Source organism: Melanerpes formicivorus, unplaced genomic scaffold, assembly GCF_026170545.1.
Source record: "Melanerpes formicivorus ecotype bairdi unplaced genomic scaffold, bMelFor1.0.p_v2 SCAF_34, whole genome shotgun sequence".
In the NCBI taxonomy this organism is placed as follows: Eukaryota; Metazoa; Chordata; class Aves; order Piciformes; family Picidae; genus Melanerpes; species Melanerpes formicivorus.
In genome coordinates, this window is record NW_027142386.1 from 865862 (window position 1) to 890756 (window position 24895).

A 24895-nucleotide genomic window follows, 5' to 3' on the forward strand; every position below is an offset into this window, starting at 1 on the left:
GGGGGGAATGCTCTCCTGGGAGTGAAGCCATCAGGAGACAACATTTTGGTCTGTGTGCTGTTTTCAGGCTGTGTTATTACTAACTTCCTCCTTCAGTATAGTGGTGACATTGCAAGTATCACAGGTATTTATAACCAAGTAGAAGACAGCTAATAAAGCATCCAACGTCACAATGTGGGCTCTGTTTTCTCTGCTCTCCTCAGGACACCCAAAAAAATCCACAGGGCCACACAGCAGCTTCCTGAGAGCCGTTTTTATTTCTTGTTCTTTTATTTTTTTAACCCATTTTCACGCAACTAAATAGTTTCAAGCTCTGAACAATTAAACACTCACCTGTTTGTTATTTTTTTCTGGTCCAGCCAGGCTGATTTTTACGGCCGGGGCCTGGCACGATCCTCTGCTCGCTGTGCCTTTTGTCTCTGGGTGCAACGGCACAGCGGAGCTTCTTGCAGCGCCCGTGTGACACCAGGCCACTGGGGCCCCCGCGAAGTGATTTCGCCTTCAAAACGAAAGATAAAGCCGTTGGAATGTTCAATGAGAAACAAGGTCCGGGCGGCTCGGTGAGGCCTAGGATGGGCCGAGGCTTGCCAGGGTGGGTCGGGGCCTGGTAGGCCGCGGGGCCTGCCGGGACGCGTCGAAGCCTCTACGGTGCCGGTGTATGGGCTCAGGTGCCGCACCCTGACGTCACAGCACAGCCTTCATTGTGACTACGTCACCGGCAAGTCGCCGTTGCCATGGCACCCGCAGCCCACGTCGCGGACGCCCCGCAGAAGCCCCCGGGTCACCGCCCGGGCGAGAGGGGGGAAGTGACGTCAGCGGCAAGGACGCTCCGCAGAGGGGGCGGGGCACGCACCCCGTTCTCCAACAGAAATGCACAGTCCGCCGCGGGGGGCGGAGCAACCTGAGGAGTGGGCGCTCTGATTGCCTGGAGCCTGTGTGTCTTTTGGCGGCGGGAAGGAGGTCGCCCAAGCGCGCTCGCTGATTGGCTACGCCCCGACGGTGAGGGCGTTGCAGACATGGAAACGGGCGGGGCGGGCTCCCTGATATGGAGGGAGGCGGCGGGGCGCTGCCGTCCGTGTCGGGCCCACACACGGTAACTGCCAACCGGCATCCTGGGGGGGTAGGGGGTGCGGCCCGGAGCTTCGTCACCGCGATTGGGCAGGGCGACCCGGCCCTTCACCGTGCGGCTTGGGAAGGGGGAGAGAAGGGGCGGCCCAACCCCTCAGCGCGGCGTGAGTCCCGGGCAGGGGGTCCTGGGCCTGGGCTTTCCTCAAGTCCTGGCCTTGACCTCGCAGCGGGAGACCCTGGCTGGGGTTCCCGGGCCCCGGCTTCCCTCAGGTCCCAGCCTTTCCCCCACAGCGGGACGCGGCGGCCAGTGGCGGTGGGAGCCGGGGTGGGAGGCAGGGCAGGGGAAAGCGGCTGGGGTGGAGCTGGTGGAGCCTGGTGGTGTCGTTGATCCGCTCGGCGGGGCCGGGCTCTGTGTCCCTGCCCTCGAGCCCAAAGGTCTGGCGCTTCGGGGCGGCTGTGACGACCCTTTCTCCCCGCGTCTGGGCGGCGGGACCGCCTCGCAGCGCCCGGAGGAGAGCGAAGGTTTGCGTTTCCCTGTCCTTAACCAGCCTCAATATGCCCTTAGGGAAAGCGAAAGCTGTTTGGCTGCTTCGCTCTGGTTGCAGTTGCGGTCTGCGCACAAAAGCTGGCACGGCGAGGGGTGATTAGCGGCGGGGTAAGTGGCCTTGGCTGTTCGGCTGCGCTGGGGAAGGCTCAGCCCCGCCGCGGGGCTGCCACACCGTGACAGCGTTTGCTACACTTGCCAAGTGCAGAAAGGCCTCCTAAGGCTGCGGGGCTGGGGAAAGATACTGTTGGAGCTTGGTTTTAGAAGTACACGTGGGAGTAAAGTAGCCGCAGAGTTAGAATTGGATCGTGGAATTGTCAGGGTTGGAACGGAGCTCAGGGCTCAGACAGCTCCAACCCCCCTGCCATGGGCAGGGACACCTCGCACCACAGCAGGTTCCTCTCAGCCATGTCCAACCCCCCTGCCATGGGCAGGGACACCTCACACCACAGCAGGTTGCTCTCAGCCACTTCCAACCCCCCTGCCATGGGCAGGGACACCTCACACCACAGCAGGTTGCTCTCAGCCACTTCCGACCCCCCTGCCATGGGCAGGGACACCTCACACCACAGCAGGTTGCTCTCAGCCACTTCCAACCCCCCTGCCATGGGCAGGGACACCTCACACCACAGCAGGTTGCTCACAGCCACCTCCAGCCTGGCTGCAAACACCTCCAGGCAGGAGGCTTCCACCACCTCCCTGGGCAACCTGTGCCAGGCTCTCACCACCCTCCTGGGGAAGACCTTCTTCCTAACATCCAATTTGAATCTCCCCACTCCTAATTTTGCTCTATTCCCCCCAGTCCTATCCCCCCCTCTGACACCCTCAAAAGTCCCTCCCCAGCTTTTTTGTAGCCCCCTTCAGATCCTGTAAAACCACAATAAGGTCTCCTCAAAGCCTTATCTTCTCCAGACTGAACAGCCCCACCTCTCTCTGTCTGTCCTCATAGCAGAGCAGCTCCAGCCCTCTGCTCATCCTCATGGCCCTTCTCTGGGCACCTTCCAGTACATCCAGATCCCTCCAGAACTGGAGGGGCTCCAGAACTGGACACAGTGCTCCAGGTAGTCCAGTGACCTCAGGGGCAAGATGCTGCATAGCTGGAGCCATGCTTGCTGTTTATCTTCTGTATTGCCTTCAAGGCAAAATAAAAAGAAGAAGACTGTGGCCCAAGTGTTGGGTAACTCTTGCCTTCATTTCTCCTTCAGAGCAGGCTGGTGTTTTCCTGCTGAGTGTGAAACAGACATGACAGATCAAGAGTATGTGCTCTGCACCTGGAAGAAGCGTTTATGGCCAGCAAAGGTAAAGCAGGTGCCCAAAGTCATAGAATGGGTTGGGCTGGAAGGCACCTTCAAGACCATCCAGTTCCAAACCCCCTACCATGGGCAGGAACACCTCCCACCAGCACAGCTTGCTCAAGGCCTCATCCAGCCTGGCCCTGAACACCTCCAGGGAGAGGGCAGCCACAATCTCTCTAAGCAACCTGTTCCAGTGTCTCCTCACCCTCACTGGAATGGATTTTGTCCTCACTTCCAGTCTCAATCTCCCCTCTCCCATCTTAAAGCCATTGTCCCTCATCCTGTCACTCTCAGCCCTTGTCAAAACTCCCTCCTCTACACCTTTCAGGGTGCTAGAAGGTTGCTCTAATGTCTCCCTGGAGCCTTCTCCATGCTGAACAGCCCCAACTCAGCCTGTCCCCATGGGGAAAGGTCTTTGTCTAGAACTTAGAGCTGGATGAGATGGAGCAGTGAGAGCTCAAGACAAACACATTGGTGGCAGGAGGTTGGACTTAAGTGGTCTTTAAAGTCCCTTCCAGCCTGAATCATTTCCTTAAATACTTTAAAAAGGAGCTGCTCTGTGGAGATTCTGATCCTGCAGTCAGATGTTGTGGGATATCATATGATCACAGAGTGGTTTGGGTTAGAAGTGACCTCAAAAATCATCCAGTTCCAACCCCTGTGCTGTGGGCAGGGACACCTCCCACTACCCCAGGTTGCTCAAGGCCTCTCTCAACCTGCCTCTGAACACTTCCAAGCTTGGGAGCCTCTATAGCTTCTTTGGGCAACCTCTCTCTTTCCCCCTTCCTCTTCCTGTTAGAAATGTGATGCCAGAGCTGTCCTCTAAGCCAGCACAGCTTGGGCAAAGATTTTAAGCAGGTGTTTTTCCTCTTTACTGCAGGTTTTGTGCAAACCTGGAGTCACTGGGAGAAGATCTCTTAGCAATGGGAAGGGGACTTCTTTTGAAGTGGAAATACTTGGCCTGAAAGAACAGTTGAGTATCTTTGGTGCTGTTGAGCATTAAAAAGACACCACCACCCCCTAAAAAAAAACCACCAACCCCCAAAAGAGGTAATCCCTTTATCTGAAGATACCTGTGCAATGAGAGCAGTGCTTTCCAGGACACTTAGAGAACTATCCACCCCCCAAAAAGAAACCCTGTTGCCTTTTCCAGCCCTGGCCACTGCTGTTCCATGCAACATCCCTGACCTGCTGGCTCTTGGCTCAGGCATCCTTCCTGTGTTGCTTTGGGATTATTCTGTTTTGTCTTCTGCCCAAATGTGCAGGTTCTGGGGGTGTGGGGGTGTGGGAGGGATGGGGGTAGGAACTGCAAGCACCAGCAGGGTGCTGCTGTTTAATGCTGTGGTGTTTTCAGGGTCAGTGTGAGCTGTGCAAACACTGTGCCACTGAAGGAGGAGAGCATAGAGAGCATCGCCTCCAGCTTAGGTGAGCAGGTGACAGAAGAGTTGCTGCTTTGCCTGGATTCTGAATGCTAAACCTTCCCCCCCACCTCCCTCCCCCAGACTCAGCCTGCTTAGCAGGAGCTCTGTATTTGGCCTGAAGTCCTTCTTTAGAGGTGGTTCTGAATTTCTTCCCTCCACACCCTCCTTTCCATCCTGTCCATAGTGTTTGGCAGTAGACTAAAATCTTCTCACAGCTGCTTCTGCTCATCCCTCCTGTAGTGTGTGTTGGGAGGGTGAGGAAGTGTTTGACCTGCACAGAATCCCAGAGTGGGTTGGGTTGGAGGGGACCCTGAGGGTCATCCAGTTCCAACCCCCTGCCATGGGCAGGGACACCTCCCACCAGCCCAGGCTGCTCAAGGCCTCACCCAACCTGGCCTTGAACACTTCCAGGGAGGGGGCAGCCACAACCTGCCTGGGCAACCTGCTCCAGGGTCTCCCCAACCCTCACTGCCAACAATTTCTTCCTCCTCTCCCCTCTTCCAGCTTAAATCCCTCTCATCCTGCAGTCAACTTAAGGTGCTGGGCAACCTGCCCTGTGGGTGTCCCTGTGACCCCTGCCTCAATCACCTCTGCTAAATTAATTAAGCAGCACATTACATTAAACCATGAACTCAGTTCAATGCTAAATTGCCTCTTTGAGAGGTGTGCTAGGGAGAAAAAGGATCTTCTCTCTCCTCTGCAACCTGTTGCTTTGGTTCCTCTCCCTCAGATCAGAGGAAAGGCTCCAGCGAGGCTGTGGAGGAGCTGAAATATCGGCGGTCCCTTAAAATTGCCCTGGATGTTTTGACTCAAAATGGCTCAGCCAGGCAAGTGGCACCTTCAGGAGGACCAAATGCTCTGCTGCCCCAGGAGAAGAAGGCTGGACCTCTCTCCCCTCCCTGCTCACGCCGTTGTCAAGTGCTCTTTAAAGGAATGCCAGAGCCTGTGGCTGCCAGGAAGAAAAGAGAGCAAAGAAATAACCTCAGCCCGAAGGCTGAGGCGAGAAAACCCACCCAGAAAGTTTCCTTCAGGCTGGAGGGGAGGAGAACAAAGCTTTCCAGGTGCTCTGCTGGGGACTTGTCTAGTGCAGCAAAGCCAGAGAGTCACAATGGCAGAATACCAGTAGCAAAATCCCTACCAAGAGAGAAAAAGGCCAAGCCCAGGTTGTTGCCCAAGTCCAGCCCAAGAAACAAAGCCTCCTTCAGACCCAAGGAGGAGAGGAGTAAGCAAGGAGGAAGACAACCAAGAGCTGCAGGATCAGCTGTGTCGTGTGGGGGTGACCCCCTCCAGGATCAAGCTCAGCCCCTGGCTGGGAGAGGGTCCCCTGGCAGGAAGGTGAACAGCAGGAGTCAACCTAAAAGGACTTTACTGAGTTTGTGTCCAGGTGCCTCAGATGACTTGGCAAAAAGCATCAACAGTGAGAGTGAAAACTTGGTGAAGCAACTGGATGGGAGGAAAAAACCCGAGAGTTTGAAAAGGCTGAATGGAGAACAGGAGGTGGGAGCAGCTGTGTCCCCAGGCAGGAAAAGGAAGTGCAGCAGTCACCCTCGACCTTCATCTGGGCCTTCTCCCCAAGAGACACTTTTGGAGAGGTTCCCCTCTCAGCCTGGAGGGAAGGGAAATGAGAACACTTCACCAGAGGTCACCAGTAAAATAAAACACTTTCAGCTGCCTGACTTTGAGGAAGATGAAGGTGGGCAAAGTGGCTTGGGGTGGGGGTGGGGAAAGCAAACCTCCTTCCTCCCCCTGCCTACAGCCAAGGGCTGTAAACTCATCTTGGAAGGTTGCTTTTGTTGGATGAGCTTCTTTAAATAGCTGATTTCCTCCTCCCCCCCCTCCATTCCTTTGGGGTTTAGGTTTTGGACAAGCACAAAATGCAGCAGAGTTTGATGTTGGCTGAGGGCTGGTGTGGCACTTAGATGGTTTGGTGTTCATCAGGGGACCCACCCATGGCAGAAATGCTTCCTCATGACTAGATGAATCACTAATTGCACACCCTTAGCTTCGGTTTCACTCTTTAGCTGGGGTGAAATGATGTCCTGTGGGCTGAAACCATGCCCTGGGGAGGGGCAGGCTGCTGTCTGCAGACTCCTGAAACTTGAAGCTTGAGGAAGGAGGGAGGTTTAAACTGGAGGTGAGGAAAAAATTCTTGCCAGTGAGGGTGGGGAGACACTGGGACAGGAGGCTCAGGGAGGTTGTGGATGTCCCTTCCCTGGAGGTGTTCAAGGCCTTGAGCAACCTGGGCTGGTGGGAGGTGTCCCTGCCCATGGCAGGCTGGTTGGACCTGGATGAGCTTTAAGATCCTTTCCAACCCAACCCATTCCATGACTTTCTGAAAGCAGCCTGTGCTTGTTCCTGTCCCAGCTTTTGTTCAGGTTAGCAGGCAGAGAATTGAGTGTGTGTGTGGTGTGACAGTCCTTTGTGGTGGTGTCACTCACCCCTTGTGTGTCACCCACTTTGAAGCTGATCTTCTGCTAATTGCTGATCCCTTAATTGCTGTTCCATGCTGATGAATGCTGCTCTTGGCAGGAATGGGATTGCCTGAGCTGTCTTCAAAGATCCCTTCCTCAGAGGGCCTCTCTCACCTCTCAGCTCTGTTAGATGAGGAGGAGGAGGAAGATGAAGAGCTCCCCTGTATTTTATCCCCTCAAGGTGAGGCATCAGCCACGGGAACAGGCTGCTCAGGGAGGTGATGGAGTCACCATCCCTGGAGGTGTTCCAGAACTGTGTGGCCTTGCCACTTGAGGCCATGGTTTAGTGCCTATGGTGGTGTTGGGTTGATGGCTGGACTTGGGTGATCTTAGAAGGCTTTTCCAACCCAAACCATTCTGTGATCAGTGCCCCTGCAGGGGAGTTCCTCACCCCGGGCTGCTGTGTGTGGGGGAGGGCTCCCTCTGTGTGTGTGTGTGCTTCCAGCTCACTGACAGGCCTGGGCCTGGGCCTGCCAGTGCAAGCCTGTCAAGAAGGTGAGCCCAGTTTTGCTCATGCTTGGAATCAAGTGCAGAAAGGCTTTTGGAAACAGAATGAAATGCAAATCCTTGTGAAATTGGGCAAGGACCCAGGGCTGAGGTTGCTGAGCTCCTCTGGGAGCCATCTCCTCTGAGGCTGGGTCATGACAGCTCCTGTGCTGCATTTTGAGGGGTTGGGGAGGGGGGGAGGGGATACTGACACCCTGTCACATCAGTTAAGACCTGTAAAAGCTTTTTGGGTGAGGCTGCTGGCAGAGGCCAAGCTGAATGTCTTGGCTTGTGAAGAAAACGTTCTCTTTTGTTCCACCACAGAGCCCCAGGCAATCGAGGAAGGGATCTTGGTCTGGTGCAAGCTGCGAGGGTACCCGTACTGGCCAGCAGTGGTAAGAGCAGCTCTGGGGTGGGAGCTGATCAGGAGCTGCTGATCCAGCTCTGGGATGTCTGTTTCAGAGGTTGCATTGGGTTGGACCCTCCAAGGGCATCTTGTCCAACCCCCCTGCAGGCAGCAGGGACACCTCCAACTTGAGCAGGCTGCACAAGGACACATTAAGCTTGACCTTGATTGTCTCCAGGGATGGAGCCTCAGCCACCTCCCTGGGCAACCTGTGCCAGTGTCTCCCCACCCTCACTGTGCAGAACTTCCTCCTGATGTCCAGCCTAACTCTGTCCTGCTCTACTTACAAACCATTGCCCATCCTCCTATCCCCACAAGTCCCTTCTGAACAGTCCTTCCCCAGCCTGCCTGCAGGTCCCCTTTAGACACTGAGATGCAGCTCTGAGGTCTCCCTGGAGCCTTCTCCAGGCTGAAGAGCCTCAACTCTCCCAGCCTGTCCCTACAGCAGAGGTTCTGTAGCCCTCTTACCATTTTGGTGGCCTCCTCTGGACCCTCTCTAGCAGGTCCATGTCCTTGTTGTGGTGGTTCCCACAGAGCTGGACCCAGCCCTGCAGGTGAGCTCTCCCCAGAGCAGAGGGGCAGGATCCTCTCTCTCCAGCTCTGGCCACACTGCTTTGGATGCAGCCTGGGCTGCCATTGGCCTTTGGGCTGCCATTGGCCATTGCTGGCTCCTGTCCATCTTCTCCCTCACCAGCACCCCCAAGCCCCTTTCTGCAGGGCTGCTCTCACCTTCATCCCCCCCCAGCCTGGACTGATATTGAGGACTGCCCCAACCTAGGTGCAGGGCCTTGCTCTTTGCCTTCCTGAGCCTCATGAGGTTCTCCTCAGCCACCTCTCCAGGTCCCTCCTGCTGCTTCCCATCCTTCATGCCCTTCTGGTCTGGTGTAGAGCTGGAAGTGTTAAAAATCTTCCAGCAGAGGCATTCCAGAGAGTCTGGAAGTCGATTTCCACGTGAATAGAAGCACCTAAAAACCATCCCGTGGGTAGCCGAGGTGTTTGTCCTAGAGGGAGGATCAGCCCTGAGCCTTTCTCCCTGCTGTACCTTGCTTAACAAAAGGAGGAGGATGTCTCCTCGTGCACTAATTAGTGGCTCAGCTTAGCTTTGCATATTTGTCTAAGCTTCCTGTGCTGTGTAACAGGGATGGGGGGGAGAGGGATTTGGGGCTTTGAGGATCTTCAGGAGGCTCTGTCCTTCCACCAGGTGAAGAACGTGAAGCGGAAGCATCGGAAGGCCTGCGTGCTCTTGATAGATGGCACTACCAACGAGAGGAAAAAAGGGTAAATGCTGCGGGTTCTGCTCACTTTGGGCTCCTTTCACAGCTCTCTCCCTGCCACAGGGCAGTTAAACCTTCAGTCCACACCGGGGTCGGCCTCAGAGGTGAGGGTTTGAGGTGTGGGGGGGGAGGCTGGTGTCCTCTCGGCACCAAAACCAGGCTGAGGGCCCAGGTAGTGCTACCCCTAAAGTGTTGGTGCTGAAGCTAGCTGCAACCCCAGGTCTTGCCTTTTAGTTCTGGATGAAAGCCAGGTGCTTAAATGTAACAAAAGGCTCTGTGGGTTTAGCTCATCATGAAAACCCAAACTAAGACCAGGCTGGACGAGGCTCTGGCCAGCCTGATCTAGTGTGGGGTGTCCCTGCCCATGGCAGGGGGGTTGGAACTAGATGATCCTTGTGGTCCCTTCCAACCCTGAATGACACTATGATACTACTATGATACTATAATAAAAGCTGCATCCCTGACCCCCTTGGCAAACCCAACCCCCAGGGAGGGGTGGGATTGCAGGGAACAGAGGGGCAACTCATCTGCCTCTTCTCCCTGACTGTGCTGCTTTTGTCTCATTCAAGTTTCTCAGTACCTCTGAAGAATCTGAAGCACTTTGACTGTGAGGAAAAGCAGGACCTCATAGTAAGTACTACCAGGAGCATGTGTTGGGGAAGGGTTTGGCTGTACACCCAGTGTGTGACCCTGTGGAGGGGCTGCTGGTCTGGGGCTGCTCACTGAATCCTAAAATGCTTTGGGTTGGAAGGGAGCTTCAGGACCATCCAGTTCCAACCCCCCCTGCTGTGGGCAGGGACACCTCCCACCAGTCCAGGCTGCTTAAGGCCTCATCCAGCCTGGCCTTCAACACCTCCAGGCAGGAAGCAGCCACAGCCTCCCTGGGCAACCTGTGCCAGGCTCTCCTCATCCTCACTGGAAAGGATTTCTTCCCTATCTCCACTCTCAATCTCCCCTCTCCCAGCTCAAAGCCATTGTTCCTCATCCTGGCACTCCCAGCCCTTGTCACAAGTCCCTCCCCAGCTCTCCTGGATCCCCTCCAGGTCCTGCAAGGCTGCTCTAAAGTCTCCCTGGAGCTGAACAGCCCCAGCTCTCAGCCTGTGCCCTTAGGGGACGCTCTCCAGCCCTCTCATCTCTGGGACCCTCCTGTGGACCTGAGATGTTCTCACTGTTCCCTGGTCTCTCACTCTATTCACAAAGTAATTAAGCACAAGGAGGATCATACAGAAAGGGGGTGCCCCACACCCCTTTTTCCCCCCTCTCAGTGAAGCTGCTGCTCTGAGTACCTCTGGGGGTGGGGGCAGGACTCAGGCTGCATTCCCTCTTCAAGCTTCTCTCGCCCCGCAGGACAAAGCGGTGGCAGAAATGGGAGGGCCTGCAGGGGACTGCAGATTGCTGCAACTGAACTTTGATCCCTTGCATTAGCTGCTGCCCAATTAGTGGCCTGGACCTACAAGGTTCCCGTTTTCAGGGCTGGGAATGTCTCTTGTTTTGTTAGGAACGAGCCAGAGAAGGCTACCGGCAGGAGATCGAGTGGTGCGTGCGGCTGATCGCTGACTACCGCATCAGAGTGGGTGAGCAGTGCCTGCGTGGCCTCCCCCATTCTGCTCTCCACAGAAGTGGAGAGGGCTGGAAAAGCCCTCTGAGATCATCCAGTCCAGCCCTTCAACCCAACCCCACCAGGGCCCCAGGTGCCACGGTCACAGGGTTCTGGAACACCTCCAGGCATGGGGACTCCGCCACCTCCCTGGGCAGCCTGTGCCAAGCCCTGACCACTCTGGCAGCAAGGAAGTTTTTCCTCTTCTCCAACCTAACCCTCCCCTGGCACAATTTCAGGCTATTTTCTTCTCCTATCACCTAAACCTAGGGAGAAGAGTCCAACCCCCACCTCACTGCAGCCTTCTCTCAGGGTGTTGTAGAGAGGAAGAGGTCTCCCTTTAGCTTCCTCTTCTGCAGACCAAACCCCAGTTCCCTCAGCTGCTCCTCCCCAGCCCTGTTCTCCAGACCCTTCCTGGGCTTTGTTGCTCTTCTCTGGCTCCACTCCAGCCCCTCAATGCCTGTGTTGGAGTGAGTGACTCAAAACAGAACCCAGTGTTCCAGATGTAGCCTCATCAGTGCTCACAAGGGCACAATCACTTCTCCAGGCTAAACCCCCCCAGTTCCTCCAGCAACTCTTCCCCAGCTTTGTTGCCCTCATTGGTGTAAGCATGGGGCCCCACCTGGGTGGCAGGATGTTCCCACTGGAGCTCCACCTCAGAAGCAGCATCAAACCTGGCAGGGGCAGGGCTCAGGGATGCCATAGCCTTCTGCCAGGTGGCTACCAGCACCTGCTGCCCCTTCTTACCCTCTGCCCAGTTTCCCAGCAGAGCAAAGCTGGCAGCTGTCTTGCATAGATTAAACTGACCAAGTAACCCTGCATGGTTTGGTTTGTTTTCTGCAGGTTGTCATTCTTTCACTGGATCCTTCTTGGAGTATTTTGCTGCTGATATCAGTAAGTGACTCCTGTGTCTTTGTGCTCCTCTTGGCTGTAAGCTTAGCTCCAGTGTTTACAGAAGTGGAGGTGAGTTTGGTGTCAGGCCCACTGAGGAGGAACCATTAGAGCTGCTCTGCCCCCACTGGCCCACTCTAAGGCTTGTGGGTCATAGATTCATAGGATGGTTTAGGTTGGAAGGAGACCTCCAGAGGTCATCCAGTCCAACCCCTCTGCAGGCAGCAGGGACATCTTCCACCTGACCTTGAATATCTCTAGGGATAGGGCCTCAACCACATCTCTCAGCAGCTTGCTGCAGTCTGCCACCACCCTCATGGCAAAGAACTTCCTCCTGACATCCAAGCTAAATCTGTCAGGGCCAGGTGTAGGTGGCAGGGCTGGGGGGGGGTTAGGGCAGGGTGTGGGTGGCAGGGCTGGGTGTTTTTTTTTCAGCTGGGAAGAGGAGGAAGGGAGAAAAAAATCCTCTTTCATCAGCTCCCTTATTTGCTGTTTGCCCACATGGAAGTGAGAACTCCTCCTGGATGCTGAACTCTCAATGACTGTGGGGTGTTTTTTCCTCCCCCCCCAGGCTACCCAGTGAGGAAGGAAGGTTACCACGATGTCCTCCAAATGACCTTTCCAAACGAGACAGAGGAAAACGGTGAGGAGTCTCCATCAGAAGCTTCTCCTTCCAAGCCCCCCAAGAAGCTCCTTCCCGACAGGTCGAGGGCAGCTAGGGACAGAGCCAATCAGAAGATCGTGGAGTTCATCGTGAAGAGCAAAGGGGCTGAGGAGCACCTCCTGGCCATCCTGAAGAGCAGGAAGCAGTCCCGGTGGCTGAAGGAATTCCTCAACTCGGGGCAGTATGTGACCTGCGTGGAGACCTATTTAGAGGATGAGGAACAGCTCGACCTGGTTGTCAACTACCTGAAGGAAGTTTATCACGGGATCGAGGCTAAAAACCTGCCCCAGCTGGGGGGGGATGGGGTCAAACTCATCTCGGATGTCCTGCTGCCCGAGGTGAGCACGGAGGCAAGGGAACGCCCCGGGGAAAGGAGGTGGTTTCCTAGCGCAGGGGGGTGCTGCTTGGAGTTCGGTGCCTTGTGCAGCATCCCCTGGCAGCTGGCTTGGGGGTGGGGGGTGGCTGAGCCACCCTTTTCTTCCCAGCCCCCCACCACCACCACCACCTTCGGCTGCAGGAGCAGCAAAGCGCTGGGTGGTTTCTGGGTGTTAAAATTCAGCTCTTTGTGGGCTGGGAAGTGGAGAACCAACTTGTTTACAGTGAGGTGTGAGAGGGAAAAAAATCGATCAACAGAAGCCCCCTCCCTGGCATCGCTGAGTGGCTGTAGGGGAGGGGGGTGGGAAGGAAGTTTTGGGCGGGGGTGAAGGGTAAACTGTGAACCAGGGTGATTCCAAAGGCTGCTTGAGGAGCTCTGGGCACAATGGAGCAGCTGGGGGCCGTGGGAGGGCTTCATAAAGGCAGAGCCATCCCCTGGGGCGTGGTTTGATTGGCTTTCTGGAAGCCTTCAAAGCTTTTGGGGGTTCACTTCGGGGTGGGGGAATTTCTCCTCGGTGCCTGCCGGGTGGGTGGGGTGGGGTTGTTCTTTAGAGCTGCTCTAAAGCCCTCTTAGGGAGACATCAGCGACTGCTGTAGAGACAAAAGGACTGCGAAGAGCCTCCCGAACCCGCTGGTCAAAACCCTTCCCCCGAGGGCGCTGAAGGAGCTTTTGTGCTGTCTGTGTCAGGGCTCCAGGTGCACCCCGAGCAATCTCAGCTCAGTTTCCCAGGTGGTTGAAGAACTTTTTCTTAGGCTAAAAAATGTCTTTCAGCTCCGGAGTTTCCCAGCTCTGGCTGTCACTTAAGGCTATTTCCATGCTCTGCATCCTTCCCCAGGCTATCATTTATGCCATCTCTGCTGTGGATGACATCGACTACAAGAAGGCAGAAGAGAAGTACATAAAGGGACCATCTGTGAGCAAAAGGTCCTCTCCTGGTTTTTCTTAGTGTTCTTGGGGGGCTTTTGGTACCAGTTTGGATGGAAAAAAAGCATCGTGGGGTGCAGGGCAGGGGAGTCCAGTCTCCTCCTCTCTTCCAGAGGAGCTCTCCCTTGTAACAAAAGGATTAAACACGGGGAGGAGTGTTGGTGTTGGGTTACTCTGGCTTTGGTTCCCAGGACAAGCCAAGAATCACTTTAGGATGTCTCTTCTGGAGACTTTTAGCCTTCTCTGGAGGCTATCAAAACCCACCTGGATGTGCTGCTGTGTGACCTGCCCCTAGGTGACCCTGCTTGGGCAGGAGGCTTGGACTTGCTGGAAGGGACCTCTGGAGATCATCCCCTGGAGGCTATCAAAACCCACCTGGATGTGTTGCTGTGTGACCTGCCCCTAGGTGACCCTTCTCTGGCACTGGGGGCTTGGACTTGGTGATCTCCAGAGGTCCCTTCTAGCCCCTGGAGGCTTTCAAAACCCACCTGGATGTGTTCCTGTGTGGCCAGCCCTAGGTGACCCTGCTTGGGCAGGAAGCTTGGACTTGGTGATCTCCAGAGGTCCCTTCCAGCCCCTGGAGGCTTTCAAAACCCACCTGGCTGTGTTGCTGTGTGACCTGCCCCTAGGTGACCCTTCTCTGGCACTGGGGGTGGACTCAATCTGTCAATCCTGGCCCCTAACACTCTGATTCTCTGCAAAAAGGTTAAAAAGCTGGGATGAGAAAGTAGAAATTTGGGATCTTGGAGTCCTGGGCAGCTTCCTCCCAGGAGAGGGCTTGGTTCTGAAGCCCTAAGTGCCCACTGAGGGGTGGTGGGTCCTCAGGCACGCTCCCAGGACAACCCAAGAATCACTTGGAATGCCACAACTGGGGTTAAAAGGCATCAAACAGCTGGAACTGTGATCACCACTTGCCAGCAGAAGGCATCTCAGCCACCTACCAAAGCCACTAGAGTTATTGAGGCTGGAAAACGCCTCTGAGATCATCTCTGAGATCATCAAGCCCAGCCTCTGAAGGAATGAAAAGCAGAAAGCAGGGAAGTGTTTCCTCCCCTGTGGTGAGCAGAGAAGAAGGTTCACCAAAACCCCAGGGAGATGAGGGAAACCTCAAACCCCATGAAGAATATCAAACCATGGAATGGGTTGGGTTGGAAGGGACCTCAAAGCTCAGCCAGCTCCAACCCCCTGCCAGGGGCAGGGACACCTCCCACCAGCCCAGGCTTGCTCAAGGCCTCATCCAGCCTATCCTTGAGCACTCTTGGAGGGGGGTGGGGTGGTGGTGTGTGTGTGTTAATTTCCCATGACATACCAGGATTAGTTTGGTGGGTGTTTTTTGAACTGCAGAAGTGAAATTGATTTGGGTTTGTGTTCTTTTTCCAGGGAGAGAGAAATATTTGAGGAAGAAATCCTGGAGAGAAAACGTCAGAGCAAGCTGGTGGCTGCAGACAGGCTCTGAGTCCCCTGTGGCCCCAGCTCTGAGTCCCCTGTGGCCCAGGCTCCCCCAGGCCACGCTGGCAGAGTGTAAATAATGTGTGAGGGGGCTTTGGATGAAAGGTGGAGTTCTGACTGTTCCCAGCCTCTCTGCATCTCCCTCCCCACCACCACCCCCTCCCAAGCTGCACTTGCTCCAAGGCCACCCTGTTGCCACACAGCCCCTTTGCTCTCCACCCCTCTGCCGAGCTGCTGCAGGCCCTGCTGCAGGCCCTGCTGCCTCTGGAGGAGTTCTTCTGGCCACATGGGACAAAGGGAAGAGCTTTTCTTTCCTTTTTTTGCTGCTGCTGTTGTCCTCCAAAAAAAACCAACCAACCACATCCTGCTCTCCCTGACACAGCTGCTCCTGACCTCACTGCTAAGAACTTCCTGCAGCTTTTCCCCTCTGGAGATGTTCTCAGGGGGTTCATGTTTTGCTTTTTACATATCTGGAAGTGTGTGGGGGGGGGAATAAAATCTCTCCTCACACTGCAAGCCGAGGCTCAAAAAGCTTTGGGTTTCTTTTGCTGAGGGGGGCTAAGGGGGAGGAAGGTCACTGGCAAAGGGCCTCTGGAGTGGCTTTAGAACCCCCCCAAAACCTTTCACTTTGCCCTCAAAGAGCACAAAGCTCTTGCAGTGCTGCTGTGGTAGGAGCTGGGCTATAATTTGGGGGAGGGCTTTTAATCAGGTTTTGATTTAAATCTGATTTAAGGATGCAGTTTCCTCTCTTTCCCCCCCCCCCAGCTCTTACAGCTCCCAGGGGCTGGCTGGGGATGGGGGGGAGAGGCTCCCAATGGCTGGCTAGGGAAGGGAGGAGAAGCTCCCGGTGGTGGGGGGGAGAGGCTCCCAGTGTCTGTCTGGGGGGGGGAAGGAGGCTCCCAGTGTCTGTCTGGGGGGGGAAGGAGGCTCCCAGTGGCTGTCTGGGGGGGGGAAGGAGGCTCCCAGTGGCTGTCTGGGGGGGGGAAGGAGGCTCCCAGTGGCTTCCTGGGGGGTTGGGGTGAGAGGCTCCCAATGGCTGGCTGGGGGGGCAGGGAGAGGCTCCCAGTGGCTGGCTGGGGGGGGAAAGAGGCTCCCAAGCTCCCAAGGGCTGGCTGGGGAAGGGAGAAGAGGCTCCCAGTGGCTGGCTGGGAGGGGGGAAGAGGCTCCCAAGCTCCCAAGGGCTGGCTGGGGAAGGGAGGAGAGGCTCCCAGTGGCTGGCTGAGGGGGGAAGAGGCTTCCAGTGGCTGGGGGTCCCTCTGCAGTTTCCTTGCCCCCAGCTCTTACTACTGGACAGTCACAAGTGTGACCCTCCCCAGCAAGTGTAACCCTCTAAGACCTCTTACTGCTGGGGGAGGGTCACAGGGTCACACTTGCTGGGGGTCCCTCATCACCATTTATTGATAAACCCTAACAATTGGGGCTTCCCCCTCCCCCCCTTCTGCCTTCTACTGGAAGTGAGACCTATTTCCTTGTCTCACAGAAAGCAGGATGAGTTGAAATCCAGGATGAAGCTCCCATGCAAATGGAGCTCCAGATGTGTTTCCCTGGCTCTCCTTAATAATCTCAGTGCATTTTAATTACTCCTCTAATGAATCCAAGTGTGCAGTGGGCAGCCTCGTTGAAGGGCCAGTCCCAATTACCTGCATCACAGCCATCTAACAGGTAATTAATTGGGTTGCTCTTGATTGTTGTTGTTGTTGTTGCTTTCATTAAAAGCTGTGAGAAAGGAGAATTCATTTAGCAGCATCATTAGAGCTGGCTGTGGAAGAGAGAGAGAATAGGACACAAATTAATTGGCCTCTTGATAAGCTCCAGGGCTGAGCAAGGCCTCTCTGTACTGCTGCTTGTGCCTGGCTCAAGGATCATAGAATCAGTCAGGGCTGGAAGGGACCACAAGGATCAGCCAGTTCCAACCCCCCTGCCATGGGCAGGGACACCCCACACTAGATCAGGCTGGCCAGAGCCTCATCCAGCCTGGGCTTAAACACCCCCAGGGATGGGGTCTCAAGCACCTCCCTGGACAACCCATTCCAGGGCTCAACCACTCTCGTGGGGAAGAACTTCCTCCTCAGGTCCAGCCTGAATCTCCCCACCTTCAGCTTCATTTCATTCCCCCTAGTCCTATCACTCCCTGACACCCTCAAAAGTCCCTCCCCAGCCTTCTTGTAGCCCCCTTCAGATCCTGGAAGGCCACAATGAGGTCACCTGGGAGCCTTCTCTTTTCCAGACTGAACAGCCCCAACTCCTTCAGTCTGTCCATATAGGAGAGGTGCTCCAGCCCTCTGATCTAATATCTAAGGATATTAAAACAACTCCATTTGGGGATGGTGTGAAGGAAACGGGAAGCCCTGGGGGGTGTTTTCTGGGAGCTAACAGAACAGTTTAACAGCCCGAGGCCCGAAAGTGGGGAAAAAAAGCAACTGCCGAAACCCGGGATCGAACCAGGGACCTTTAGATCTTCAGTCTAACGCTCTCCCAACTGAGCTATTTCGGCTGCGTGTTTGCGGCGAGGGCCCCCCCCGCTCCCGACACCCCCGCGCTGGGGCCGGGCCCGGCGATGGGAGGCCACTGAGCCCCGCGCAGGGCCGCGGGAGGGGCCGGTGGAGCCGGGCAGCGGGAGAGCGGTGGGAGGACACCCACGGAACGCGGCTGCGGCGCGCACCGGCGCGGCCCCGCTGCCTACAGCAGCGCATGCGGCGGCGGCGGCGGCAGCGCGGTCTCTGTGGCGCAATCGGTTAGCGCGTTCGGCTGTTAACCGAAAGGTTGGTGGTTCGAGCCCACCCAGGGACGGGCCGCTTCCTTTTTCTTTCCCGGGGCTCGCCGTGCCGCCGGCAGCCGCTTGGCCTGCCGCCTCGTTTTACCGCTGCCCGGGGACGTGCCCGGTGAGCGCCCTCGGAACCCGCCGGTGCGGGCTCGCGTTCCCCGCCGGCGCGCTGAGGGGGACGCACCGCGCCCGCGCCGGGCCGCTTAAGGGGGTGCACCGCGGCCAGAGGTTGCCTGAAGGGCTGCGGCGAGATGGCGGCGGTCGGCTGTGAGCGGGGACGGGGCAGCGGCTGCGCCGCGGGGAGGCCTGGGGCGGGCAGCGCAGGACTGAGCCGCAGGATCCAGTGGCCCGGGAAGGGAGCCGGGCCCTGCCGGCCCGGGAAGGGAGCCGGGCCCTGCCGGCCCGGGGACTCCAGGGCCCTAAGCGAGGGGAGCAGAGTGGGCCAGGCTGGGGGCTCTGAAGGGGAGTCAGGCCAGGCCGGGTCTGGCTGGGGGCTCTGAGGGGGACTCGGGCCAGGCCGGCTCTGGCTGGGGGCTCTGAGGGGGACTCGGTCCAGGCCGGGTCTGGCTGGGGGCTCTGAGGGGGACTCGGTCCAGGCCGGGTCTGGCTGGGGGCTCTGAGGGGGACTCGGGCCAGGCCGGGTCTGGCTGGGGGCTCTGAGGCTCCGAGGGGACCAGGCCGAGCTGTAGGCTCCCGTACGAGGCAGGGAGCGCAGCTGTCCTTGGGGCTGTCTCTCCTCTGTAGGGCTGAGGGCGCCGGGGAGCGGACAGGGGCCGCGGAATTTCCCTGTCCCCTCCGGGACAGCCCCGCGCACATCCCTGGGGCGGGGGTCCCGCGTTGGGCTCCCCCCGGTCACGGGCACCGGCCGCGGCTGAGCTCTCTCGGTCTCTCTCGTTGCAGGTCTCCGCCTCCCTCGGCGCAGTCTGCTGGCCTGGCGGTGAGCGCCGGGGCCGGAGGGTGCTGGGGGTCCGCGATGAGGGTGCTGGCACAGGGGGGAGCCGGGGCCGTGGCATCCCACAGCCCCACACTGGCGGCGGCTCCCCCAGTGCCAGGGAGCCCCAAGGTCGGGAGGGGCAGCAGGGCTGGGTGCTCCGCGGGGGGGGGAAGGTCTCCTCTCCAGCTGGGTTTGATCCCAGCGCTTTGCTCCCGCCGCGTCCGGGGGAGCAGTGGGATGGGCTCCCGTGGGGCCGAGGGTGGGCTGTGGGGGCAGCAGGGGGGCTGTGGCACGGTGCCACGGGGAGGTGCAGCTGCTGTTGTCTTTGCCAGGCCCGGGGCTGTGACATCTGTTCACACTCAGCTGCTCCATCAGACGCCGGTGGCTGACCATGCTGACAGGTAACAGCAGCACTTCAGGGCAGCTTCCTCAGCTGTGTCCTTCCTCCCGTGGGTTAGGAGGGGGAGGTGGGTCCCAGGTGGCACAAAAGAAGCAACCTTCTGCCTGCTGTGGCTCTGCAGGATGAGTTATTCCTCACTTGGCTTCTTCAAAGATGAACTGGCAGGCTGGAAGTGAAGCCAGCAGGCGTCCCCCAGAGCTTGGGTGCAGTCAGTGGGGAGCTTTGCCTGAGCAACAAACTCCATGCTGGGGAGAAACCCTCCAGCAGTAGCAGGAGGTGTGAGGTTTTGTGGGTTTGCCCAGAAAGATTGGACCAGATGATGATAGAATCACAGAATGGGTTGGGTTGGAAGGGACCTTTGAGGTCATCCAGTTCCAACCCCCTGCCATGGGCAGGGACACCTCCCACCAGCCCAGGCTGCTCAAGGCCTCATCCAGCCTGGCCTTGGGCATCTCCAGGGGAGGGGACAGCCACAGCCTCCCTGGGCAGCCTGTGCCAGGCTCTCCCCAGCCTCACTGCCAAGAATTGCTTCCTCGCCTGCAGTCTCCATCTCCCAGCTCAAAGCCTTTGTGCTGACACTCCAAGCCTGGAGCTCCTCCCTAGCTCCTTGACGGCCTTTGAGGCCTCTTCCAACCTGACATTCTCTGCCTGTCACAGGTTCTTGATGGGGTCACAGCTCCTGGGGGCTAAGGATTGTGTTCTGCAGTTCCCCTCAGTGACACTGGAGCCTGACACTGCTCTCTTGTTTGCCTTCAGCTCTGTCCAGGTCCAGCAGAAGAGCTCAGCTATTGTCCAGAAGAAGTCCTATGTCCCTGCTAGCAGGGGTGAATACATTGTCACCAAACTGGATGACCTGATCAACTGGGCACGAAGGGTGAGGAGAGAGGGTGGCAAATGTTTGGTGGGGCTGGGGGGAGATGGACCTGAGCCATCTCCTCCTCAGGGTAAAAATAGGATCCATGCTCTCCATGGGCAAGAGCCAAAGGTCTTGGCTCATGGCTGGGGGCAGAGCAAGAGGGAGATGCTGCATGTGAGAGTGGTCTGAGCAGATCTGTCCTTTGGGAGTGGGCAGAAGTCACTTCCTGGGTTTCCATGGTCCTGGGAAGGGCAGCTCCATGCTGTCATGGAGTCATAGACTGGGTTGAGTTGGAAGGGACCTTAAAGATCATTCAGTTCCAACCCCCTGCCATGGGGAGGGACACCTCCCACTAGCCCAGTTTGCTGAAGGGTGGGGTGTCAAAAGGAAGGGGCCAGGCTCTTCAGTGGCGCCCTGGGCAAGAGGCAAGGAGCACAAACTGGAACCTAGGAGGCTCCCTCTGAACAGGAGGAGAAACTTCTTTGGTGTGAGGGTGCAGGAGGCCTGGAGCAGGCTGCCCAGAGAGGTTATGGAGCCTCCTCTGGAGGCATTCAAGCCCCACCTGGATGTGTTCCTGTGTGACCTGCCCTGGGTGACTCTGCTTTGGCAGTGGGGTTGGATTTGGATGATCTCCAGAGGTGCCTTCCACCTCCTACCCTTCCATGACTCCATTCCACCTTGGCTTTTGCTCTCCTAGCTGCCAGCAAACCCTTCTGCCTCACGCCGCTTGTGCCCTTTCCTCTTCTAGCTGATCAGCTTCTGCTCTGTGAGTCTGCCCCCTCAAAACATTGCCTTCAGCCTTGGTGTGGCCATAACCTCCCTCTCCCCTGCTGCAGAGCTCCCTGTGGCCCATGACCTTCGGGCTGGCCTGCTGTGCCGTGGAGATGATGCACATGGCAGCTCCGAGGTACGACATGGACCGCTTCGGGGTGGTGTTCCGGGCCAGCCCCCGCCAGGCCGATGTCATGATTGTGGCTGGCACCTTGACCAACAAAATGGCTCCAGCTCTTCGCAAGGTGAGTGGCCTCTGGGGCCTGTGGGGCCTGCTTGGCTGCAGCTGCAAGCAGGAGGAGCTCTGGGGTTGTCAGAGCAGGCCCCCTGCAGCCTCAGCCTCCCCTTTCATCTCCCCCTTGCAGCGGGCCTTAGAGATTGGCCATTTTCTGTGCTCTTCCCTTTGAGCTCCTCGATGGGAAATTGACTTAAGGGAAGTGTCACACCAGGGGGGGACAAAGAAGGAGGGGCTCTAGCTCTTGGTGTCAGAGCTGGGAAGCCCAAAGGTGCTGCAAGGATCAGTTTTCTGTGGCTTTGTGGAGCACAAAGATGAGCAGAGGGCTGGAGAACCTCTGCTATGGGGACAGGCTGGGAGAGTTCAGCCTGGAGAAGAGAAGGCTCCAGGGAGACCTTAGAGCTGCACTGCAATATCTGAAGGGGACCTCCAGGCAGGCTGGGGAGGGACTGTTCAGAAGGGGCTGTGGGGATAGGAGGAGGGGCAATGGTTTGAAAGTGGAGCAGGACCGAGTTAGGTTGGAGCTCAGGAGGAAGTTCTGCACAGTGAGGGTGAGGAGACACTGGAACGGATTGCCTAGGGAGGTGGTTGAGGCTCCATCCCTGGAGATATTCAAGGCCAGACTTGCTGTGGCCCTGTGCAGCCTGCTCCAGCTGGAGCTGTCCCTGCTGCCTGCAGGGAGTTGGGCAAGCTGCCCTTGGAAGGGTCCCTTCCAACCCTGTGTGGATCTGTGCCCTGCAGGTCTACGACCAGATGCCGGAGCCTCGCTACGTCGTCTCCATGGGGAGGTGAGTGCCAGCACCTCCCTGTCTGGGAGGGATCTCTGCTGGAGTGGGAAGATGAAGAGGAATTAATTCCTCATTTAATTTCCAGCCCTTTAAACTGTATAAGGAGGCTTGTGGCAAGTGGGACATAAAGACTTCCTTGATCAGGGTGAGGAGAATGGTGGCTGTCAGGTTCTCCTCTTCTTCCTGCTCCCCTGTCCTGTTGAGCCAGGTGCTGAACCCACCCATCTACCACTTTGCTCTGGTGAGACCTCACCTGAAGTGCTGTGTGCAGGTCTGGAGCCCTCAATAGAGGAAGGACATGGACCTGAGAGAGAGGGTCCAGAGGAGGGCCACAAAAATGCTCAGGGGGTTGGAGCAGCTCTGCTGTGAGGCCAGGCTCAGGGAGCTGGGGGTGTTCAGCCTGGGGCAGAGAAGGCTCCAGGGAGACCTAATAGCAGCCTGCCAGTACCTGAAGGAGGCTACAAGAAGGATGGAGAGAGACTGTTTGCAAAAGGCCTACAGGGACAGGAGGAGTGGCAATGGCTTCAAACTAGAGAGCAGATTTAAACTGGATGTGAGGAACAAGTTCTGCACTGTGAGGGTGGTGGAACACTGCAACAGGTTGCCCTGGGAGGTGGTTGAGGCCTCCTCCCTGGAGATATTCAATGTGAGCAACCTGATCTGGTGGAGGATGTCCCTGCTGACTGCAGAGGGGGTTGGACTGGATGAGCTTTGGAGGTCCCTTCTGGCCTGAACCATTCTCTCTCTTGCAGCTGTGCCAATGGGGGAGGCTACTACCACTACTCCTACTCTGTGGTGAGAGGCTGCGACCGCATCGTGCCAGTGGACATCTATGTGCCAGGTAGGACAGCAGCTCTGCATGCTGTGGGGTGTGGAGCATGTGCTCCTGTCCCTCTGCACCCTTGGTGCCTGCAGATTCATTGATAGAATGGGTTGGGTTGGAAGGGACCTTCAAGATCATCCAGTTCCAACCCCCCCTGCCATGGGTAGGGACACCTCCCCCTAGCCCAGGTTGGGTTGGAAGGGACCTTCAAGATCATCCAGCTCCAACCCCATGCCATGGGCAGGGACACCTCCCACCAGCCCAGGTTGGGTTGGAAGGGACCTTCAAGATCATCCAGCTCCAACCCCATGCCATGGGCAGGGACACCTCCCACCAGCCCAAGTTGCTCAAGGCCTGACCAGGAACTGTTGTGTGAAGTGTGGGCTGTGGCTCAGTCAAGCACAAACTCCTGGGAGATGTCACCTTGCTTAAAAGCAAATAAAGACCTTTCTGAGCATCACTTTTACCTTCTTCCAACCCAAGAAGGTCTTCTGCATTTATGAGACTTGGAGCCTGTGATGTACACAAAGCCAGAGGGAAATCACAGCTTGCTTTGGGGTGCAGCTTGTGGGGGTGAAGCCCAGAGGGCTGCTTTGGGGTGAAGCTCATGAGGGAAAGCCCTTGGGTCTGCTTTGTTTGGAGTGAAGCTTTTGGGGTGAAGCCTCTGGGTCTTGCTTTGGGGTGCAGCTTATGTGGTGAAGCCTCTGGGCTTGCTTTGAGGAGAAGCTCCTGGGTCTGCTGTGAGGTGCAGCTTGTGGGGTGAAGTCCCTGGGTCTGCCTTGGGGTGCAGCTTTTGGGGTGAAGCCTCTGGACTTGCTTTGAGGTGAAGCCCCTGGGCTGCTTTGGTATGAAACACTTGGGATGGAGCCCCTGGGTCTGCTTTGGGGTGAAGCCCCCTGGATTTGCTTTGAGGTGCAGCTCCTGGGGTGAAGCTCCTATGTCTGCTTTTGGAGTGAAGCTCCTGGGTCTGCCTTGGGGTGAAGCTTTTGGGGTGAGGCCTGTGGGCTTGCTTTGAGGTAAAGCCCTTGGGCTGCTTTGGTATGAAACACTTGGGGTGAAGCCCCTGGGTCTGCTTTGAGGTGCAGCTTGTGAGGTGAAGCCTCTGGGACTGCTTTGAGTTAAAGCCTCTGGGTCTGCTTTGGGGTGCAGCTTGTGAGGTGAAGCCCCTGGGCTTGCTTTGAGTTAAAGCCCCTGGGTCTGCTTTGAGGTGCAGCTTGTGAGGTGAAGCCCCTGGGCTTGCTTTGAGTTAAAGCCTCTGGGTCTGCTTTGGGGTGCAGCTTGCAGGGTGAGGCCCCTGGGCTTGCTTTGAGTTAAAGCCCCTGGGTCTACTTTGGGGTGCAGCTTGTGAGGTGAAGCCCCTGGGTCTGCTTTGAGGTGCAGCTTGCAGGGTGAAGCCCCTGGGCTTGCTTTGGGGTAAAGCCTGTGCCTGGTCCCTTTCTTCCCTGCTGCTGGGTCCCATCTGAGCGCAGCCAGCAGCCCTTTTTCCTCCCTCTCAGGTTGCCCACCTACTGCTGAGGCTTTGTTGTATGGAATCCTGCAGCTGCAGAAGAAAATCAAACGGGAGAAGAGGATCCAGATCTGGTACAGGAAGTAGCCTCTTTATGCCCTTCCCACCTCCTGCCCCCCCAGGGCAGCTGCTCGCACTCGAACGCACAACGACCCCCCCGAGCCTCACAGAGCCTTCCACCAAAGCTCTCCCTGGAGAAGCTGCTCCTCCTGTCTGTATCCCTCTTTATCTCAAGGGATTTTAACTCAGTTCAACACAGAATTAAAACCAACAAAAGCCAGGGTTGGAACTGGAGGCCACTCAGTGTGGTGCTTTGTGGGCTGAGCACGCTGGCAGGGGGAAGGAGAAGGTGTTTGGGGTTGCCTGGTTGTGGCATCTGTGTCTTGGTGGAAACAGGGAATCTGCTCTTTGGCTTTGCTAAGGGATTGTTTTTGAGGCCAGCAGACAGCTAGGTGAGCTTTGAGGCTTCCCTCAGCTCATCTTTTACTCACTGCCTGCCTGCCTTTTGTTTTGGTTAGAATTCCTGCAGAGAATCTAAACAAACTTTTAGCTGTGGCTGCTGCCAGCAGGAATCGATTCTAGCTCTGTAACAGCACTAAAAATGCATTGGTCAGATCAGAATCTGACTGATCAGGGAGGGCTTCAGGTTGGAAAGGACCCTTAAAGGTCACAGGATCACAGAATGGAGTGGTTGAAAGGGACCTCTGAGTCCAGCCCTCCTGCCAGGGCAGGATCACCTAGAGCAGGTCACTCAGGAACACATCCAGGTGGGGTTTGAATGCCTCCAGAGATGGAGACTCCACCACCTCTCTGGGCAGCCTGCTCCAGGGCTCCACCACCCTTCAGCCACAGAAGTTCCTCCTCATGTTCAGATGCAGCTTCTGATGGGCAAGTTTGTGCCCACTGCCCCTTGGCCTGGCACTGGGCACCACTGAACAGAGCCTGCTGCCC

General features: G+C 57.0%; 2 protein-coding genes and 2 non-coding genes across 4 annotated transcripts; 3 read left to right on the top strand and 1 right to left on the bottom strand.

Moving 5' to 3' along the window:
• Positions 1-1029: 1029 nt before the first annotated feature.
• PWWP3A (PWWP domain containing 3A, DNA repair factor) lies at positions 1030-15416 on the top strand. The gene is made up of 15 exons (XM_068156270.1): positions 1030-1093; positions 1634-1723; positions 2818-2911; positions 3788-3879; positions 4262-4332; positions 5059-6021; positions 6858-6980; positions 7610-7680; positions 8893-8969; positions 9535-9595; positions 10464-10539; positions 11406-11456; positions 12025-12455; positions 13329-13417; positions 14798-15416. Exons 3-15 carry the CDS (start codon positions 2855-2857, stop codon positions 14871-14873), a joined length of 2238 nt encoding a protein of 745 aa, XP_068012371.1. The 5' UTR covers positions 1030-1093; positions 1634-1723; positions 2818-2854; the 3' UTR covers positions 14874-15416.
• Positions 15417-17287: 1871 nt separating this feature from the next.
• TRNAF-GAA (transfer RNA phenylalanine (anticodon GAA)) lies at positions 17288-17360 on the bottom strand. The gene has a single exon. It is a non-coding gene; the product is annotated as a tRNA-Phe (tRNA).
• Positions 17361-17582: 222 nt separating this feature from the next.
• On the top strand, positions 17583-17656 carry TRNAN-GUU (transfer RNA asparagine (anticodon GUU)). Its single transcript has one exon. It is a non-coding gene; the product is annotated as a tRNA-Asn (tRNA).
• A 171-nt stretch (positions 17657-17827) lies between these two features.
• NDUFS7 (NADH:ubiquinone oxidoreductase core subunit S7) lies at positions 17828-24233 on the top strand. Its single transcript, XM_068156276.1, has 8 exons — positions 17828-17897; positions 18531-18567; positions 18897-18965; positions 19721-19838; positions 20657-20836; positions 21568-21614; positions 22367-22455; positions 23934-24233. Exons 1-8 carry the CDS (start codon positions 17882-17884, stop codon positions 24029-24031), a joined length of 654 nt encoding a protein of 217 aa, XP_068012377.1. The 5' UTR covers positions 17828-17881; the 3' UTR covers positions 24032-24233.
• Positions 24234-24895: the final 662 nt, after the last annotated feature.

Bases quoted from the DNA above. Each gene is read 5' to 3' on its own strand.
- PWWP3A (XM_068156270.1), top strand. From the start codon at position 2,855: ATGACAGATCAAGAGTATGTGCTCTGCACCTGGAAGAAGCGTTTATGG. The intron at 7,681-8,892 runs GTAAGAGCAGCT...TCCTTCCACCAG, and splicing joins ACCCGTACTGGCCAGCAGTG to GTGAAGAACGTGAAGCGGAA. The intron at 8,970-9,534 runs GTAAATGCTGCG...GTCTCATTCAAG, and splicing joins ACCAACGAGAGGAAAAAAGG to TTTCTCAGTACCTCTGAAGA.
- NDUFS7 (XM_068156276.1), top strand. The intron at 21,615-22,366 runs GTGAGTGCCAGC...TCTCTCTTGCAG, and splicing joins TACGTCGTCTCCATGGGGAG to CTGTGCCAATGGGGGAGGCT. The intron at 22,456-23,933 runs GTAGGACAGCAG...CCTCCCTCTCAG, and splicing joins AGTGGACATCTATGTGCCAG to GTTGCCCACCTACTGCTGAG.